General features: G+C 41.2%; 1 protein-coding gene across 2 annotated transcripts in view; it reads right to left on the bottom strand.

Moving 5' to 3' along the window:
* Window positions 1-8,280: 8,280 nt before the first annotated feature.
* The window catches only part of FRRS1L (ferric chelate reductase 1 like), a 31,113-nt gene continuing 20,716 nt past the window's right edge, over window positions 8,281-18,677 (bottom strand). Inside the window, exons 3-5 of one of the 2 annotated variants that reach the window (XM_077965351.1) lie at window positions 18,516-18,654; window positions 12,866-13,112; window positions 8,281-9,089 (exon numbers count right to left, since the gene is read on the bottom strand). In XM_077965351.1, coding sequence (XP_077821477.1) covers window positions 8,917-9,089; window positions 12,866-13,112; window positions 18,516-18,654 — 559 coding nt within the window. In that variant the 3' untranslated portion in view covers window positions 8,281-8,916. 2 annotated transcript variants of the gene reach the window in all.

The raw sequence follows: 18,677 nt of genomic DNA, 5'->3' as shown, positions 1-18,677 counted from the left end.
GAAATTGTTTTCAGGAGCAATAGAAAACTAAGATAAGCCTTGTCAGATGACAATGGCTCCAGAATACATCCTGCTTGCCTTTCGTCTGAGGTTGTTGGGTTGTTCTCCCCTTTCTTGGTGATGCCCCTGTACACCCTTTGCCTAACATATTTCTACCCCTTTGTCTTAATCGATTTAGGCTTCTCTCACAAATTACCACAGACGGACTGGTTTCAGCAACAAAAATTTCTTTCTCATGGTTCTGGAGGCTGGGAAGCCTGAAAGCAGGTGCCAGCATTATTGGGTTCTGGTGAGGGCCCTCTTCCTGGTTCAAAGATGGCCAATTTCTCATTGTGTACTCACATGGTGAAGAGTGGAGAAAAGAAGAAAATTCTCTCCTGTCTCTTCTTATACGGACACTAATCCCATTCATGAGGGCTCTACCCTCATGGCCTGATTACCTACCAAAGGCTCCATCTCCAAACACCACCACACTGGGGATTAAGGTTTCAACATATGAATTTGGAAGGAACAAATGTTCAGTCCATAGCACGCCTTCCTTAAGGTTCACTTCAGTATCATCACCTGCTTTCCTAGTTGCCCCAGGCTGCGTGAGGACCTCCACTCAGGTTTAGCATCAGACCTGAGCTGTTCCTTACCACTGCATTCACCACGAAGTACTGTCATGGTGTGTGTTTGTCTGACTCCCCAAACAGGCCCCCAGGGTGAGCCCTGGGGTGGGGCAGAAATCAAGAACTGTTCTTCCTAGAGTCCTCTCTGTGTAATGTCTGGCACAAGGACTGGCCACATAAGAGTCTCAGATAAATATTTATTGGCCGGGCATGGTGGCTCACACCTGTAATCCCAGCACTTTGGGAGGTTGAGTGGGAGGATCTTTTGAGCCCACGAGGTCGAGGCTGCAGTGAGCTCTGATCGTGCCACTGCACTCTGGCCTGGGTGACAGAGCAAGACCCTGTCTAAAAAAAGTAAAATAGGCCGGGTGCGGTGGCTCAAGCCTGTAATCCCAACACTTTGGGAGGCCAAGGCGGGCGGATCACGAGGTCAGGAGATCGAGACCATCCTGGCTAACATGGTGAAACCCCGTCTCTACTAAAAAATAGAAAAAATTAGCTGGGCGTGGTGGCAGGCACCTATAGTGTCAGCTACTCAGGAGGCTGAGGCAGGAGAATGGCATGAACCTGGGAGGTGGAGCTTGCAGTGAGCCGAGATTGCGCCATTGCACTCCAGCCTGGGCGACAGAGGACAACTCCATCTCAAAATAAATAAATAAAAATAAATCAACAAATAAAATAATACATAAATAAATATTGATTGATTGATTGATTGAATGAGTGGTGAAAGCTTCTTAACCTCCTGGATGCAGGTGACTCTTATGTCCATTGCAGTTCCTCTGTCTCTTCTTATAGCTTATCATCTGATCATCTGATCCTTGTACCTGTGACTGAGCCCTAAGAAATCTCCAAGTCAAACACCAGCCAGGCTCAGGTTTCACAGCTGGGCTACCCACTCAGGATCCTGCAAAATAAATACTACACGGAACAAGCAGAATTACTAAACAAAGGACAAAATATTTGAAGTTTTTTGTGTGTGTGTGTGTGAAAATTAGAGCCTCGAATGCAGAATGTGGTAATGCCTGATTCTTTCTTAACGTGCCATTCCTTGATCTTCTCAAGCTAGCCCCTGTAGTACTGGCAGCTCAACGACCTCCCTGGTGGTTCATTATGCTCTACAACTAAACTCTAATTATTCTCAACGTATTATATGATTTAGTTGCCAATAAGGCCGATTATTGAAATTCTTAGAGCTGGCCATGTGAATTAACCAAATGATACACTTGAAATGGGATTATAGGCCTCCATTCACTACCTAATAAAGTATTAAACCAAAGCTATAAATGTAAGATTACATTTTACAAATTGTGTCTCTACAGGGATTTTTACCTGATGACAGCAACATGATTTTCCTCTGTCAGACAAGACAGGCTATCGTCTTCTCCAAGGTCTATAGATTCAGGGAGAAATGAGAGTGACTTTACCGATGAAAGATTTAAAACAAGAAACAGAAAAAGAAAAATGTACCAGAGCAAAGCAATAAGGAATTATAAACTAACTTTAATTACATCAACAGGAAGAATTTCAAACTACGTTGCGAATTCTTATTTTAAAGTTTAAACCTAGTTAACATATTCTGACTAACATAATCATCCAAAGATAAAAGTATTTATGATGGCAAACGGACAGAACAATCATTTAGGTAGCATCTAGGAATATTGCTACAATTACTTTACATAAATAGAAATCCATGTCTTTATTAGTAATGTGCTACACATCTTAGAGTAAAAATTTACATGAGACAGGCTTATAAATATACATAAATCTCAAAATTAATCACAATCGAACATTAGGTACACAATTGTTATAAAAGAAATATAACCTATCAATGTCTATGTAAAGGCATAGTTTTTACAAAATAGTATTTTGTAGACAGTCTCAAAAAAGTATATTAATACTCCTGGAGCCAGATTGTTCCAGCATATCAGCATGTCTGTGGGAATAAGGCATCCGGAGAAGCTGCATTCACTCTTCCCCATGGCCAGGGCCTTCTATGTGATGAAACAGGTAGGACTCTAGTGACCTGGGTGAATGCCACACCCACTGCAGCACCCCATTACCTTAGAGAATCAATTACTCTCCAGAAGAATCCAACTGAATGGCTATCAGCCTAATAGCAAATATCCAGGGGAAAACTGAACACATTAATCAAGCAGCAGTGTATTTTATGTTAAAAATCCCAAATAGCTTGATGATTCCATTACATTTTGAGTTGCCAGACATACTTAAAAATCACACTAGCCTAGCCACTATTTTCCTGAAGAGGAACTTATATGCAAGTCTTTTATTAAATATAAAAACAAAGAAATCTAACTTGAAACTAAATAACTGGATACTTGAATAACTGAATAAGGAACCTAATTAAATACAAAACCTGTATAGGTTGCATCAACATGCCAGTTACTCAGCTAACACTAGTTTCGGTTTCTTAACTAACAGTATAGAAAAGTCACATTCAACAGTGGTACTTTATATGTTCTTAACAATTCACATAATGTTGAATGGAGGAAGCAAGGCTTAGTAAAAGATCCAGGAATCCTTTCTACAAACTACATTGCTATAAACTCAAGCATAGTTTTGCCTGTAATATGCATAATGTTCTATCTCTTGGGTTTTACAGTACGCAAGAGATCAGAAACAGAAATAACCTTGACAAAGACCTTCAAATGCTCATGGTGTGTATATACAGGCATTTATGTATAAACACACACCATCATGTATGTACAAATATACAGATGCTCCTCAAGTTACAAGAGGGTTACGTCTCAGCAAACCCATCAATCGTAAGTTGAAAAATATCATAAGTCAAACACTTATGGGACATAACCCCATTGTAAGTTGTAGGAGTGTACCGAATGTATATCACTTTCATATTATTGTAAGTTTGAAAACTCTGAAGTTGAACCATCCAATTTGGGGATCATCTGTGTATATAAACACACAGAGAACCACCTAACTGTTCAGTAAACATAACCAATTCTGTTTAGAGAACAAGGACATACAATTATACACGACAGCAAAGTATACACATCCCAGCCTTTGGCCTAGTGCAGTGGTTCTCAAACATTTTTCCATTATGGTACATAAGGTAGATGTACATCACACGTGTAAAACACTCCCATGGTGCAGCAGATTTTGATACAACTTTTTAAAACATCTCTAGGTTAATGAATTACTCTGAAACACTGAAATCCTTACCATGAAGAGCAGTTCAGCAGTAATCGTTGTCCACGATCACCACACTTAAGACAAAACTGCTGCTTAGTCAGCTCTGTACTTTACTGCCACCACTTTTGCATCAATTCCAGAAAATATATTAGAATGCAAGAGCATGAGAATGCCCTGTGCCATTTTAAAATAAATAATCACTATAAAAATAAATCAACAATAATTCATTTTAAAAACAAATTATTCACTAACTTTGATCTTCTTACAACTAACCAGTAATAATACATTACTGGCAGTATCCTTTACAACATTCATGATATATTGGTGTGTCCCTGTCTAAGAACAAGGGTGGGAAAACCACAATCCATCAGCAAACCCAGCCTGCTTCCTGTTTTTGTGCAGACTGCAAGCTAAGAATGGTCTTTGGATTTTTTAATGGCTTTTTAAAAAAAAATCAAAAGGAAAACATTTGTGACATTTGAAAAGCATATGAAATTCAAAGTTCAGTGTCAGTTAAATTTAATTGGAACATAGCCATGCTCATTCATTTATGTATTGTTTATAGCAGAGCCAAACAGACTGAAAAGCCAAAAAACTAGTATCTGACCCTTAACAGAGACTAAGTTTGCTGACCCTTGGATTAGAACTAAGAATGACACACAACCTCAGTGGTCACATCTCTTATGCACAAAATCCTGAATATAGACAGTAAACTTAATTCCAGAAATAGTAGTAAGTACCATCTAGGATGGAAATCCATTCCTGAGTTGTCCAAACTTTCTGATTTCTTTCATGACAAAAGCCAACTTAATTAAATACAGCTTCTGCATTTTATCTGAAATCACATTTATATATTCACCTTTGACTACAGTGGAGCAATAAAAAAAGCATTGGGCTCCAACTTAGAAGACCTAGGTTTTAGGCAATTCACTTTTAAATTGTCAAATTGTTAAAAATGTATTTAAGTCTTGTTTGATCTGTGTATTAACCCTATTGAAAGAACTAAAATGACTGGTGAAATAAAGAATCAAAATGTTTTTCAGCAGAGAAGAAAGTTGATATAAAGTAAAACATGCTCCTTTCCTCTAAATATAACTATAAAAAGTCCTCCAATTAATTGTAAATTACTAAATGGGGGGGGGGGGAGAAGGCACCTAGCTAATTGGAGTGTGGATAGTCGGTTCCATTTAATAGAAGTTTTAGTGGATGTGCATGAAGGTGCATGAATGTGTAGGAAATCGTATCACTTACTTAGGCTTCAGCTGCACCTCTGTAAAATAAGAGCATTGGATTAAATGGTCTCTAAAGTCCTGGCCAGCACTGGTAATTTATGTCAAATGACCAGCCTCAGTTTTTTCATCTGTAAAATTGGATAAATAATAGAATCTACTTCCTATGGTTGCGGTAAGGATTAAATGAGTTAATTCGTGTAAAGTGCTTAGAGCAGCAATAAATACATTTCACTAGCATTATTATTAATCAGTTCAGGTGCTTTACAGAAAACACTGGTTGGGCATCTCCTCTGTGACAAGTAGTATATTAGAAAATGGGAATACAGACATAAAATAGAAGTTAATTCTCTTATATTAAGTAGGGATGAATGAAACTGAAGTCTGCGGAGTTACTACTTCAGCATGTCTATCAATTGGTTGTTCTCTGAGATAATGGTCAAAGGCCATCTGTATCACTGGTGTGAATTCTTGTTAGTACTGTTACTAAGGATGTTTCTATTTATTTTTCAAAAGACAAAGTTCAGTGTTTGCTAACATAATTATTTACGGTTTGAGCACAGGAGGAAGAATATAAAAATGTTGGCCAGTCTCATAATATACATGAAAGGCAAGCCTTCTGAACCAAACAAACTTGCCATAAAAGTAGAGTTTCACATATACATTCATTCCACAAATGTTTGCTGAGTGCCTGCTATGGATAAATGTCTGCTACAATGATGAGTAATGGTCTCTGCATTAGGGAGATAACAAGGAAGACAAGCCAGCAATTCTAGAAAAGTATGATGAGCATGTTGCTGAGGAAGCCTAATGTGCTATGGGAGCATTTGATAGGGGCCTGGACCTATGTAGTCCAGAGATCTGGAGGAAAAAATATTTAAGTTGTGACCTGATAGGTGAGTAGGAGTTCATCAAGCACAAGAGGTGGAGAATATGAACAAAATGAGAGGTGAGATAGAGCAGGTCTGAAGAACTGAGAGCCTCTCAGTCTTGCTAAGACATAGCAAACGGGGAGGAGTGGCAAACGATGATATTGCAGGTCACAGAAATGACTTCATTTTACCTTAATGGCACTGAGAAGTCACTGAAAGTTCTAAGCATAAATAAGCAAAACAGGTAATCAAATGAGAAATCATTAGTGAAATAATTAGCTTGATTAGAAATGTAAGAGGAAGGAAGCTGCATTCACTTCTTCCTTCCCTGCCTGCTACTAAGCTGAAGTCTCTCTTTCGTTTTAACCGGTTTATAGCTCAAATATTATACACATAAGAGAGAGAAATATAAAAATATTTGCTTCTTATTTACAACGTGGGTGCCTGCCTATCAGTATCTTCACCTCTAAACAGCCGCTAGAGCTGAGAAGATGAGGCACAGGCCAGACTTAGCCATGACCAGAGTGAAGTCAAGGACTTGAACCAGGGGACCTGAGTTTGAATCCTACCCAGTTCCATTATGCACTTGATGTCATTTAATTTCTCCCCATCTGCAATGAACAGTATTTCTCCTCTGTCCCTTGCAAACTTTTGGTAACTGTGCTTGTTGATGTTTTCCTTATTTTGGTTCAACTCCAGGAGAATGTGAAAGCTCTCCTCACAGGCAGACTTTCACCTGTGACATGAACCTGGAGGGTGGTATTAGAAATCACAATCACCAGTGTTGTTCAATCATAAAGCCCACAAAGTTGGAACCAGCTTTAAAGCAACAAGGGCAAGCCAGAGAACTCTAGAATGCCACAGTGGAAATGTCTCAGCAACACTAACTATACCTGCAGACTTCTCTCCTCAAAATGGGCTGTTAGCACAGACATTTGGAACAAAGGAACTTTGGGGCTCCTTTAGAAAAAAAGCATATGTGAAGGCATTATTATGAATTATGCTGACTACCTGTCCAGTTTTTAAGTCTGAACATTTTATTTTACTTATTTTTTTGAGACAGGGTCTCCCTCTGTTGCCCAGGCTAGAGTGTGAGTGGCGCAATCTCAGTTCACTGTAAACTCTGCCTCCCAGGTTCAAGTGATTCTCGTGTCTCAGCTTCCCTAGTAGCTGGGATTACAGGCGCGTACCACCACACCCGGTTAATTTTTGTATTTTTAGTAGAGACAAGGTTTTGCCATGTTGGTCAGGCTGGTCTCGAACTCCTGACCTCAGGTGACCCGCCTGCCTCGGCCTCCCAAAGTGCTGGGATTACAGGTGTGAAACACCGCACTCAGCCACAAGTCTGAACATTTTAAATGGATATTCTAGGTGAATTCACTTTATGGGTCATTTTCCCATTTTCAAATTTTTTTTTAAAAGCCACCTCATAAAAAAAAATTCTACTCTAAATCTCTACAGTCTCAAAAGCTGTTGGCTTATTATTAAAATGCCCTAAATTTTTACTAAGATGTTTTGTCTGATATAATACATTTTTAGGCGAGGCGCCGTGGCTCACACCTGTAATCCCAGCACTTTGGGAGGACAAGGCAGGCGGATCACCTGAGGTCAGGAGTTCGAGACCAGCCTGACTAACATGGTGAAACTCTGTCTCTACTATAAATACAAAAAAATTAGCCAGGCATAGTGGCACGTGCCTGTAATCCCAGCTACTCAGGAGGCTGAGGCAGGAGAATCGCTTGAATCTGGGAGGTGGAGGTTGCAGTGAGTTGAGATCATGCTGTTGTACTCCAGTCTGGGTGACAAGACGGAAAATTCATCTCAAAAAAAAAAAAATACAAAACATTTTAAATCATACTTAATGCATGCTGGCTCTGACAAGAGAATTCACTGTAACCACAGATGAATACCTTAGTTTTATAAAATTCAGTGGTAGAAAAGTTCAAATTTTAACTGCTAAGAATTCCCTTTTTTTTTTAAAATATCATTAACACAACTTTACATCTTCAGGAATGCTCACAGTTTGGTCTCTAACCTTTCCAAATAAGTAAAAATGTTTTATCATAGCTACTCTCTAACTGAGAAGAAATTTCAAATAAATATTATTTAGTTAGTTATTTTTGAGACAGAGTCTGGCTCTGTCACCTAGGCTGGAGTACAGTGGCACAATCTCGACTCACTGCAACCTCCGCCTCCTGGGTTCCAGCAATTCTCCTGCCTCAGCCTCCTGAGTAGCTGGGATTACAGGTGTGCACCACCACGCCTGGCTCATTTTTGTACTTTTTAATAGAGATGGGGTTTCACCATGTTGGCCGGGCTGGTCTCGAACTCCTGACCTCAGGTGATCTGCCTATCTCGGCCTCCTAAAGTGCTGGGATTACAGGCGTGAGCCACCGTGCTTGGCCAAAATTTCAAATAAATATGAACTATTTTCGTATCATTGTATTTTCCTCCAATCTCCCCACTGGCTGCGTAATATCCAAAAGCACTTCTGCTTTACGGAGATTTGAAAGTTCTTCTCCCCAAAAGGCTGACTGTGAACTTATGACATTCAGTAAAGTTCTCCCTAGTAATACTCAAAATAACTCTCTGTGCTATGGCACTCATAGTTAAGACTGTTTTGAGACATTATTTCTATACCTAATTATTTCTCTGCCTTTCTATTTTTCATTTCTAGCCAAAGTTATATGGTATGTGGATCATAAAAAGGCGGTCTTTTTGGGTCTCAAATCCCATTCAGGAAGATGGCAATCATAATTTTCATCAATCCAACTCACAGATGTTGCGAAGTTATAGAAGAAAACATATTTGAAAGTGCTTAGAAAAGGTGTAAGTACATTCCAAAAGTATAGGGTCATTATTAAACAATCTTCTTTGACTAGAAAAGAAGCTTGTTCTTTCTCCCAAAAAGCTGAAATTATATGAGGGTTTTTTTCCTTAAATAATTGAAGCTAAAATTATACTGGATATTCTTTAAAAATATATTTATACTAAAGACTTCCCAATCCATGTAATCTGTTGGCCCTGCAGTTGTGGTTAGGGGGTTCCCATCAATAGGTAGAAGGTCAGAGCAACAATCAGAAGCAAACAAAATGGAGATGAGAAGGTTTGATAGGCAGCTGATGGCATAAAAATGTCTTCATACTTGTAAATACTGACAACACGCTCTGAAGCTGGTGGTGAGTCTATATCATGTCGAGTGATAGAGCCTTTAAGAAAAAAGGAGAAGGGTGGGGGGCAATTGAAAAAGAACAGATTTATAATGGTATAGGCAAACAATGGAAAAATCAAAAGTCTATTTAGTGTTGAATACATAAGCAGTGGTTACAAAGATCTGGATTCAGGTATTTGAGTTATCAGAATTCTCTATCATTGTACATATGATGAAGAACATAGAAATTAGTTAAATTTATCCAAAAAGACTAGTTCTCATTAATCTGCACTCCCCTATAGGAACAATGCTGTTGGTCTGTTTCCTGGCATCCAAATTTTAAGACTCCTAGTCATAATCATACAATATTGTATGATTATGATTATTGTATGATTGTCTTCTTTAAATGGCTCTAATGAGTTTTGTCTTATTAATACCCAAAAGGGCAAACTATATTTTTCTTTCAAACAGCAGAGACTACTAACTTTTTTCCTTCAAATCTATCTTGTATATATAGGTGTATCATCAACATATACATATATATGTATGGATGTGTACATGTGTACACATATATATACATGTGTATATATATGGATCATCAGCAACTCCTAACATCTCCCTTACAGATGGAAGCCCTCCTCTACTGTCTGTGAGACACTTAGTAGCCTGCCCAGGCCATGCCAGAGGGAGTGTGGTATGCTGGGTGTGTGTCTGTGTGTCTGGCAGATTAGGGTAGAATGGTACAGAAAGTGGGATGATTAAGGTACCAAACAAGTCTTTCGATGGGAAACTTTCTTTTAATTTGGTTACAAGTGGCAAGAAGTACAGACTGTGTTAAAATATATTTAATGATCTTCAGTTGATTGAAAGCATCTGACCTTCTGAATAATCCATATGAAACTTGGGTTAGGGAGACTAAGGCATATGCATTCAGTGCAAAGGTCTCCTTAGGAATAGGGCTCAGAGTGAGGGTTTTTAAGGTCCTATCTGCTAGGGAAGCCCTGCCAAACTTGTCATGTCCAGGTCCCTGCTTAGTGTCCGTGCTGGCCCCAGTTAGCAAAAATCAAACTTCTCAGGTTTGTATGCCTGTAGTTTCAGATACTTGGGAGGCTGAGCGGGGAGGATCACTTAAACCTGGGAGGTGGAGGCTGCAGTGAGCTGTGATTGTTTCACTGCATTCCAGACTGGGTAACAGAGCAGATTTTTCTCTCAATAGATCCCACTCACCTCTCCTACCTAACCTCAGCTCATTGGTCACCTGCATGGGCTGCTCAACTATGTGTCTGCAGTTCATGCCTTCCTTGAGTGAAATCCAACCTCATACCCCTTTCAAGCCTTAGTTCAAAGTTTTTCCCCTTACAGAGACCTTAGGAGAATGAGTAGGATATAATCAGTAAAGAGGCATTAAAAGGGCATTCAGGAGGCCAGGAGTGGTGGCTCATGCCGGTAATCCCAGCACTTGGGAGGCTGAGGTGGGCAGATCACGAGGTCAGGAGTTTGAGACCCGCCTGGCCAACATGGTGACACCCATCTCTACTAAAAATACAAAAGTTAGCTGGGTGTGGTGGTGGGTGCCTGTAATCCCAGCTACTCGGGAGGCTGAGGCAGGAGAATCGCTTGAACCTGGGAAGCTGAGGTTGAACTGAGCCAAGACCATGCCATTGCACTCCAGTCTGGGCAACAGAGTGAGATTCCATCTCAAAAAAAAAAAAAAAAAAAAGAAGGGTATTCAGGAAACAAGAAAAGCAGAAGCCTGTATATGGGGTACGAATGTGCCTGTTTGCTTAGAGTTAGTGAGAAGAACAGAAGTCTTGAGAGAGCTTATCAGGTAAAGCAGGACCAGATTTGGAGAAGGTTTTGAACTTTAGGCTAGTCTGCCATATCTGCCATGTATGTAAAAAGATGACCTGAAAATACAGCTTTTTCCAATTGGTAAAGCAACTTAAAATACTTGTTTTCACTTAATCCTTACAATAATTCCATGGAATAGGAAGTATTATTATCCCCACTTTAGATATAAGGAAATGAAATTCAGAAATTAAATAACAGGCTAAATATTATACAGCTACCAAGGGGCAGAACCAATACTCAGACTCAAATTTTTAGACTTCAAATCCCACTATTTTAGATGACTCCATTTCTCCAGGCTGAGATATAATTTATTTCCCAGGGTACCGAAAGGAATTGAAGTTATAACTGCAGCGCCACTGTTGGTAATCAGGGAAATTAGCAAATGGAAAAGGTGTCCCCAATCTGGAGGCAGCCAAGTGTCTTCCCAGTTGGCAACAGGCAAAATAAAAGGTAGATTATGTCATCTCTGGGCTGATCGGTGGAAACCAATTGAAGGAAAAAAACAACCAGATCAGATTAGGCAGCACATAGTTGATGAGCACACAGTAAAGAAAGATGCAATTACCAGGAGCCGGAATGAGTTCTCAGTGCAAGGACTGCAAACCAAACTCACTTCCATTCTTGAGCAGGCCCTCAGGCTAATCAACCAGAAGGAATGCTCAAGGCTCAGTTTAACTTGATTTTAGCAGTCTCTAAAAGGTCTCATGATATCCTTGGGTCTTTTTTGGGGAAATGCTGCAGAGTCTTGCCACCCAAAATGAGGTCATCAATGAACCAGCATGACTAGGGAGCTTATGAGAAATGTAGAATCTTGCCAGGTGCGGTAGCTCACACCTGTAATCCCAGCACTCAGGGAGGTCAAAGCTGGTGGATCGCTTGAGCCCAGGAGTTCAAGACCAGCCTGCGCAATGTGGCGAAACCCCGTCTCTACAAAAAAAGAAAAAAAAAAAGTTAGCCAGGCATGGTGGTGCATGCCTGTAGTCCCAGCTACTTGGGAGGCTGAGGTGGGAGGGTCACTTAAACCTGGGAGGGGGAGGCTGCAGTGAGCTGTGATTGTTTCATTGCACTTCAGCCTGGGTGACGGAGCAAGACCCTGGGAGAGGAGGGGAGGGGAAGGGAGGGGAGGGGAGAGGAGAGGGGAAAACCTACAGAAAACTGCACTTTAACAATATAGCCAGGTAATTCCTATACACATAAATATTTAAGGAGTAATGGGTTAAACTATGGGATAATTTGGTAGATTTGTGACTAACAGAATAGTCACAAAGTGGGCCCTAATGAAATGCCTGGTATCAATCTCTGGAGAAGTCTCCAGAAGCCCTTCCTGTTCAGTACTTGTTATTATTTCTTTCTTCCTCTTTTTTTTTTTTTTGAATGGAGACAGGGTCTCACTATAGTGTCCAGGCTGGTCTTGAACTCCTGGGTTCAAACCATCCTCCCAAAGTGCTGGGATTATAGCTTGAGCCACCACATCTTGCCCCTGTTCAGTCTTTTTATATTTACAGCATAGGAGTTAAGAGTATTCATGGGCTTTGGGGTCAGACACTTAGGATTGAATTTTAATTCTTCTACTAATTAGTTGTATAACCTTGAGCAAGTTTCTTAATCTCTCTAAAACCTGGACAATAATACCTATACCTCTCAAGGACATGGTGAGGAGTAAATGAGAATGCTGGGAGAATTCAACAGAGCCCTACATACAGCAGATGTATGATCTGTTTCATTAAGCACATCACTCATGACATACTATCTTGTACTGCTGTAGCTTTGCATGTGTATAACTGTTCATTTGTTCGTCTGTATAATAAGTCCATTATAATAAGTCCATTATAACCTTCTGAAGGTAGGAGTCGCATCTCCTTTTCCTTTAAATGACCCAGAGTGCTTATCGCTCTCTTGTGCACACAGTGTGACTTCAATTAAGAATGAACACAAGCACAGTGATGTCTGGTGTTTAATCCAGATGCTAAAATGTAAGCTTACCCTGAATGGCTGGACCCCAAGCAAACAGATAATACCAACTCAAATGCAGATCAACAATTGTTTCATCTCTGGGAACATTCACAGGGCGTTTAAATCTGCAGGTGACGCGATTATTCTCAAAAACTCCTTCTTCATCTCTGGCAGGGTTTCTCTGAATCTCCTTTGCCCACTGGCCTACATTATAGAAGTGCTGTATGCGGACCCTGCCATTGTCATCATGGACGCAGGCCATGACATCATCACCACCCTAACATGAGAAATGATTAAGAAAAAAAAAAAGTCAAAGGTTCATCTTTTGCACACTGGTCACTAGAAATATACATTTGATCACCTCTGCAATTTGAAATCCCACCAAAAAAATTCTTTTAAGTGCCATTAAAAAGTCTCAACCAGGAGACCGAAGTTACCAGCACGATACGTGACATTCAATGCCTCCTGACTGATGTTTGGAGAAGACATTACCACCTATATGGTATTCCTGCCCAAAACACAAACCAACCTAATCATGAGAAAACAATAAGACAAACTCAACTGAAGGTCATTCTACAAAAAAATAAACAAAAAACCTAGCCTATAATCTTCAAGGAGTCAATGTCATAAAAGACCAAAAAAAGAAAAAAAAAAAAGGCTAAAAAACTATTTCAAAATACACATGACAACAAAATGCAGTTCTAGGTGTTCCTACATAGAAATTTGGGCTATAAACCCAAAATTTCCCTACAGGTCAGTATTGGGACAAGTAGCAACATATGAAAACAAACAATATATTTAATAATACTCTCATATCATAAACTTCCTGAATTTAATAAACAATATAATAAAAGAGAACATTCTTGATGTTAGGAGATACTTAAGTATTTAGGGTTAAAGGATTATGATATTTGTTATTTAAATGCCAAAGTTCCAGAAAATAACAATCAAAAAATAATAATCAGTAGTTGTAGCAGTAGCAGCAGTAGTAGAGAGAATAAAGCATGTGTGGCTAATGTCATTATTTATGAAAAAGTTCTGGAACTAGGAAGTAGTGATGGTTGCACAACACTGAATGTAGTCGATGTCACTGAATCGACACTTTAAAATTGTAAATTTTGGTGCCACTGCACTCCAGCCTGGATGACAGAGTGACACCCTGTCTCAAAGAAACAAAATAAAATGGTCAATTCTGGCCAGATGTGGTGACTGGCGCCTGTAATCCCAACACCGTGGGAAGTCAAGACAGGAGGATCATTTGAGCCCAGGAGTTCGAGACCAGTCTAGGCAATACAGTGAGACCCTATCTCTACAAAAAATAAAAAAATTAGCTGGGCCTGGGGGCTCATGCCTGTAGTCCTAGCTACTCAGGAGGCTAAGGTAGGAGGATCACTTGAGCTGGGGAGGTTGAGGCTGCAGTGAGTCTTGTTTGTGCCACTGCACTGCAGCTTGGGCAATAGAGTGAGACCCTGTCTCAAAATAATAATAATAATAATAATAAAAATACACAACAACAAAAAATAAAACAGTTAATTTTGTTATGTGCATTTTACCACAATAAAAAAGTTATTATCTTGTTAATCTAGATTTTCTGTATATGAGTTTACTGTACTATCCTTCCTGCTTGTCTATAGGTTTACATTTTTTTCAAAACAAGTTTTAAAAAGTTAAAAAAGTTTGGTTGGGTGTGATGGCTTACGCCTATAATCCCAGCACTGTGGAAAGCTGAGGCAGACCACTTGAGGTCAGGAGTTCAAGACCAGCCTGGCCAACATGGTGGAACCTCGTCTCTACTTAAAATACAAAAATTAGCTAGGTGTGGTGGCAGGTGCCTATAATCCCAGCTACTCGGGAGGCTGAGGCAAGAGAATTGCTTGAACCTGAGAGATGGAGGCTGCAGTAAGCCGAGATAGTGCCACTGAACTCCAAGCCTGGGCAATACAGTGAGACTCCATCTCAAAAAAAGAAAAAGTTACAAAAAAAGTGTTCATCAGTTGTAACACATGTACCACCCTGTGCAGGATGTTGACAATGAGGGAGGCTCCCCAGGGGGTATAAGGGAAATCTGTACCTTCTGCTCCATTTCACTGTGAACCTAAAACTGCTGTAAAACATAAAGTCTAATTAAAACACACACACACACACACACACACACACACACACACAAATGTACCTTTTTATCCCCCCCGGACAGAGTCTCACTGTCACTCAGGTTGGAGTGCAGTGGCGTGATCTCGGCTCACTGCAACCTCCGCCTCCTGGGTTCAAGCAATTCTCCTGTCTCAGCCTCCTGAATAGCTGGGACTACAGGCACCCACCAACATGCCCAGCTAATTTTTGTATTTTTAGTAGAGACAGGGCTTCACCATGTTGGCCAGGCTGGTTTCAAACTCCTGACCTCTGGTGATCTCCCCGCCTCGGCCTCCTAAAGTTCTGGGATTGTGAGCCACTGCGCCCGGCTAATAATGCACCATTTTTAAAAAGTTAAAGGCTTTTAAAAAGGGGTTGCATTTTGTTTTTCCTATGCATTAGGCTTTAAAAAAAATTAATCTATGCTATTTCTTGGAATAATACAAGAAAAAAAGAGACCTCTACTTTCACAGATAATATGACAGTAGATACTTTATAGGCCTTTAGATAGCAAAATATCAAACAAAATTTGAATGTTCCTCACTCTGCCTCACTCCTCTCACCTTAACAGCCCCATCACGCGTGCAAATGCATTTAGGATGGGAAGTGGTCACTTTCAATGCAAGCCAGCTTCTGGGTGTGGCATGCCCTGCTGTTTCTCCAACTGCCTCTAGGGCAAGAGATAAGTAGACTAGTATCTATCCACGCAGTCTTACCAATTGTACCCATTGTCTTACCACCTGGACTAGAACTCATTGAAGGCTATTCTCCTGGTGACCTCTCCAAGAATAAAGCCACCAGAGCAGCCACTGCTTAGACGGCTTCCCAGTCTTTTCCTACAACACACCTACAACCCATATCCAATTGCAAATCCTGTCAGTCAGTACTACTTTTTTTTTTTTTTGAGACAGAGTCTCGCTCTGTTGCCCAGGGTGAAGTGCAATGGCGCGATCTCAGCTCACTGCAACCTCTGCCTCTCAAGCAATTCTCGTGCCTCAGCCTCCCGAGTAGCTGGGATTACAGGCGCCTGCCACCATACCAGGCTCAGTTTTGTATTTTTAGTAGAGACAGGGTTTCACATTGGCCAGGCTGGTCTCAAACTCCTGACCTCAAGCAATCTACCTGCCTCGGCCTCCCAAAGTGCTGGGATTACAGGTGTGAGCCACCGTGCCCAGCCAGTTGGTGCTATTTTCTTTGTTTTCTTTTTTTTTTTTTTTAAAGACAGAGTTTTACTCTTGTTGCCCAGGCTGGAGTGTAATGGTACGATCTCAGCTCACTGCAACCTCTGCCACCTGGGTTCAAGTGGTTCTCCTGCCTCAGCCTCTCAAGTAGCTGTGATTATAGGCGCCCGCCCCCACACCCAGCTAATTTTTTGTATTTTTAGCAGAGATGGGGTTTCACTATGTTGGCCAGGCTGGTCTCGAACTCCTGACCTCAGGTGATCCACCTCGGCCTCAGTTAGTGCTACTTTCAAAACATCCAAAATCTGAGCCCTTCTCACCACTGTCACTGCTGGAACTTTGGTCTGAGCCGCCCTTCTCTCTCCCCTGTAGCCCTACACAAGCCTCAAAATAGACTAGATGAAGAGAAGGGCGGGGTGCTCTAGGCAGAAACAACAACAAGTGCAAAGGCACAGAGGCCTGAGAAAGTCTGATAATTTGGGAACAAGCCTGGCCCAGTGAAGTGGCAAAGAATGGGGCCCCAGAGGAAAGAGAGAAAAAATGCAGCAAGGCTCAGTGAAGAGCAGGGGCCAGTAATGACAGCTGCCTGTGTGCCTGAGGCCCCGCCTGTGCCTGGCCACTGTCCTGTCTGAGGTCCAGATGTTTACTTGCCCCTGGGTACAGAGGAAGACAAAATTGTTGAACCAAATTCTTAACTTCCCTGATGTAATCCATTATGCCTATTATAATGAAGCCTCCATAAAAATTCAAAAAGAGGCCAGGCACGGAAGTGCCTGTAATTTCGGCACTTTGGGAGTCTGAGGGGGGCAGACTGCTCGAGGCCAGGAGTTCCAGGCCAGGAGTTCGCCTGGCCAACATGCGAAACCCGATCTCTACTAAAATTATACAAATCAGCTGGGTGCAGTGGCGCACGCCTGTAATCCCAGCTATGTTGGGAGCCCGAGGCAGAAAAATTGCTTGAACCCAGGAAGCGAAGGTAGCAGTGAGACGAGATCATGCCACTGTACTCCAGCCTGGGCAACAGAGTGAGACTCTGCCTCGAAAAAAACAAAACAAAACAAAACAAAACAAAAAAACCCAAAAGGACAGGGTTCAGATGAGCTTCCAGATTGCTGAACAGGTGGAGGTGCCTGAAGGGTAGTGCACCCAACAGAGTGTTGAAGCTCCTCACTCCTTTCCCCATGCCTTTCCCTAAGTGTCTCTTCCATCTAACTGTTTATCTGTATCCTTTGTAATAGCCTTCATAATAAATGAGTAAAGCAGGCTGGGTATGGTGGCTCATGCCTTAATCTGAGGACTCTGGGAGGCCAAGGCGGGTGGATCACCTGAGGTCAGGAGTTTGAGACCAGCCTGGCCAACATGAGGAAACCTCATCTCTACTAAAAATACAAAAAATTAGCTGGGTGTAGTGGCAGGCGCCCGTAATCCTAGCTACTTGGGAGGCTGAAGCAGGAGAATCGCTTGAACCTGGGAGGTGCAGGTTGCAGTGAGTTGAGGTCACACCATTGCACTCCAGCCTGAGCAACAAGAGCGAAACTCCATCTGAATGAATGAATGAATGAATGAGTAAAGTGTTTCTCTGAGTTCTGTGAGCCATTCCAGGAAATTAACTGAACGTGAGGGGGTGGTGGCACCCCAGATTTATAGCTGGTTGGTCAGAAATACAGGTCACAACCTGGGGCTTGTGACTGGTGTCTGAAATGGGGGCAGTCTTGTGTGTTGAACCCTTAACCTTGGGATCTGATTCTGTCTCCAGGTAGGTAGTGTCAGAAACAAATTGAATTAAGAGGACACCCAGCTGTCCACTGGACAAATGCTTGGGGTGTGGGGGAACACCCCCACACATCTGGTCACAGAAATGTTCTTTCTGTATTGAGAATATGAGTAGAGAGGGGAAAATGTTGTTTTTCCCTCTTTTAAGTGGTTTTTTCACTTCTGCTTCTGCCATGAAAAAAATATACCTTGGATGACTAGTGAAAACACAGAAAGCCTGAACCCAACTCATGGACTGGAGTCAAGTCCAGCTGAGCCCCACCTAAAATGAGCTGCACCCCAGTCAATCCATGCACATGTGAGCAAGCAATACATGCTCACTGTTGTAAGCCATATAAGGCTTATAACATGCGGGTCTCTTCTTGTAGCCTTACTGTGGAAACAGCTGATGAATAGAGGTGCCACAAGACAGCTTGGATTCTGATAGCCAACCCTTTCATTTAAGCTAGACTGAATTTTTTTTTTTAACTTGCAATCAGAGAGCCATAACTAATATGATCATTATACTGCTTTGATCAATTAACTTGCTTCTAAAATCAAAATAGCACAGCCAACTGAAGAGAAAAAATCAGCTTCTATCATGTTTTGCATCTTACCATTTTCTTGTCTGAAGAGAATCCAACTGCTACCCAACCATCTGTGTCTGCACTCAGCTCAAATTCTACATCAGCCCCTATCATCCGGTAGCTGAGGAAGTAGTCACAGGTCTCTGCATTACAGCCTGGTTTGCCATATCTAGAAGATACATCAAAAGAGAC

This window comes from Macaca mulatta, chromosome 15 (genome assembly GCF_049350105.2).
Source record: "Macaca mulatta isolate MMU2019108-1 chromosome 15, T2T-MMU8v2.0, whole genome shotgun sequence".
NCBI classification, from domain to species: Eukaryota; Metazoa; Chordata; class Mammalia; order Primates; family Cercopithecidae; genus Macaca; species Macaca mulatta.
The sequence above is the reverse complement of the archived record's forward strand: the minus strand, read 5'-3'. Positions and strand labels throughout refer to the sequence as shown.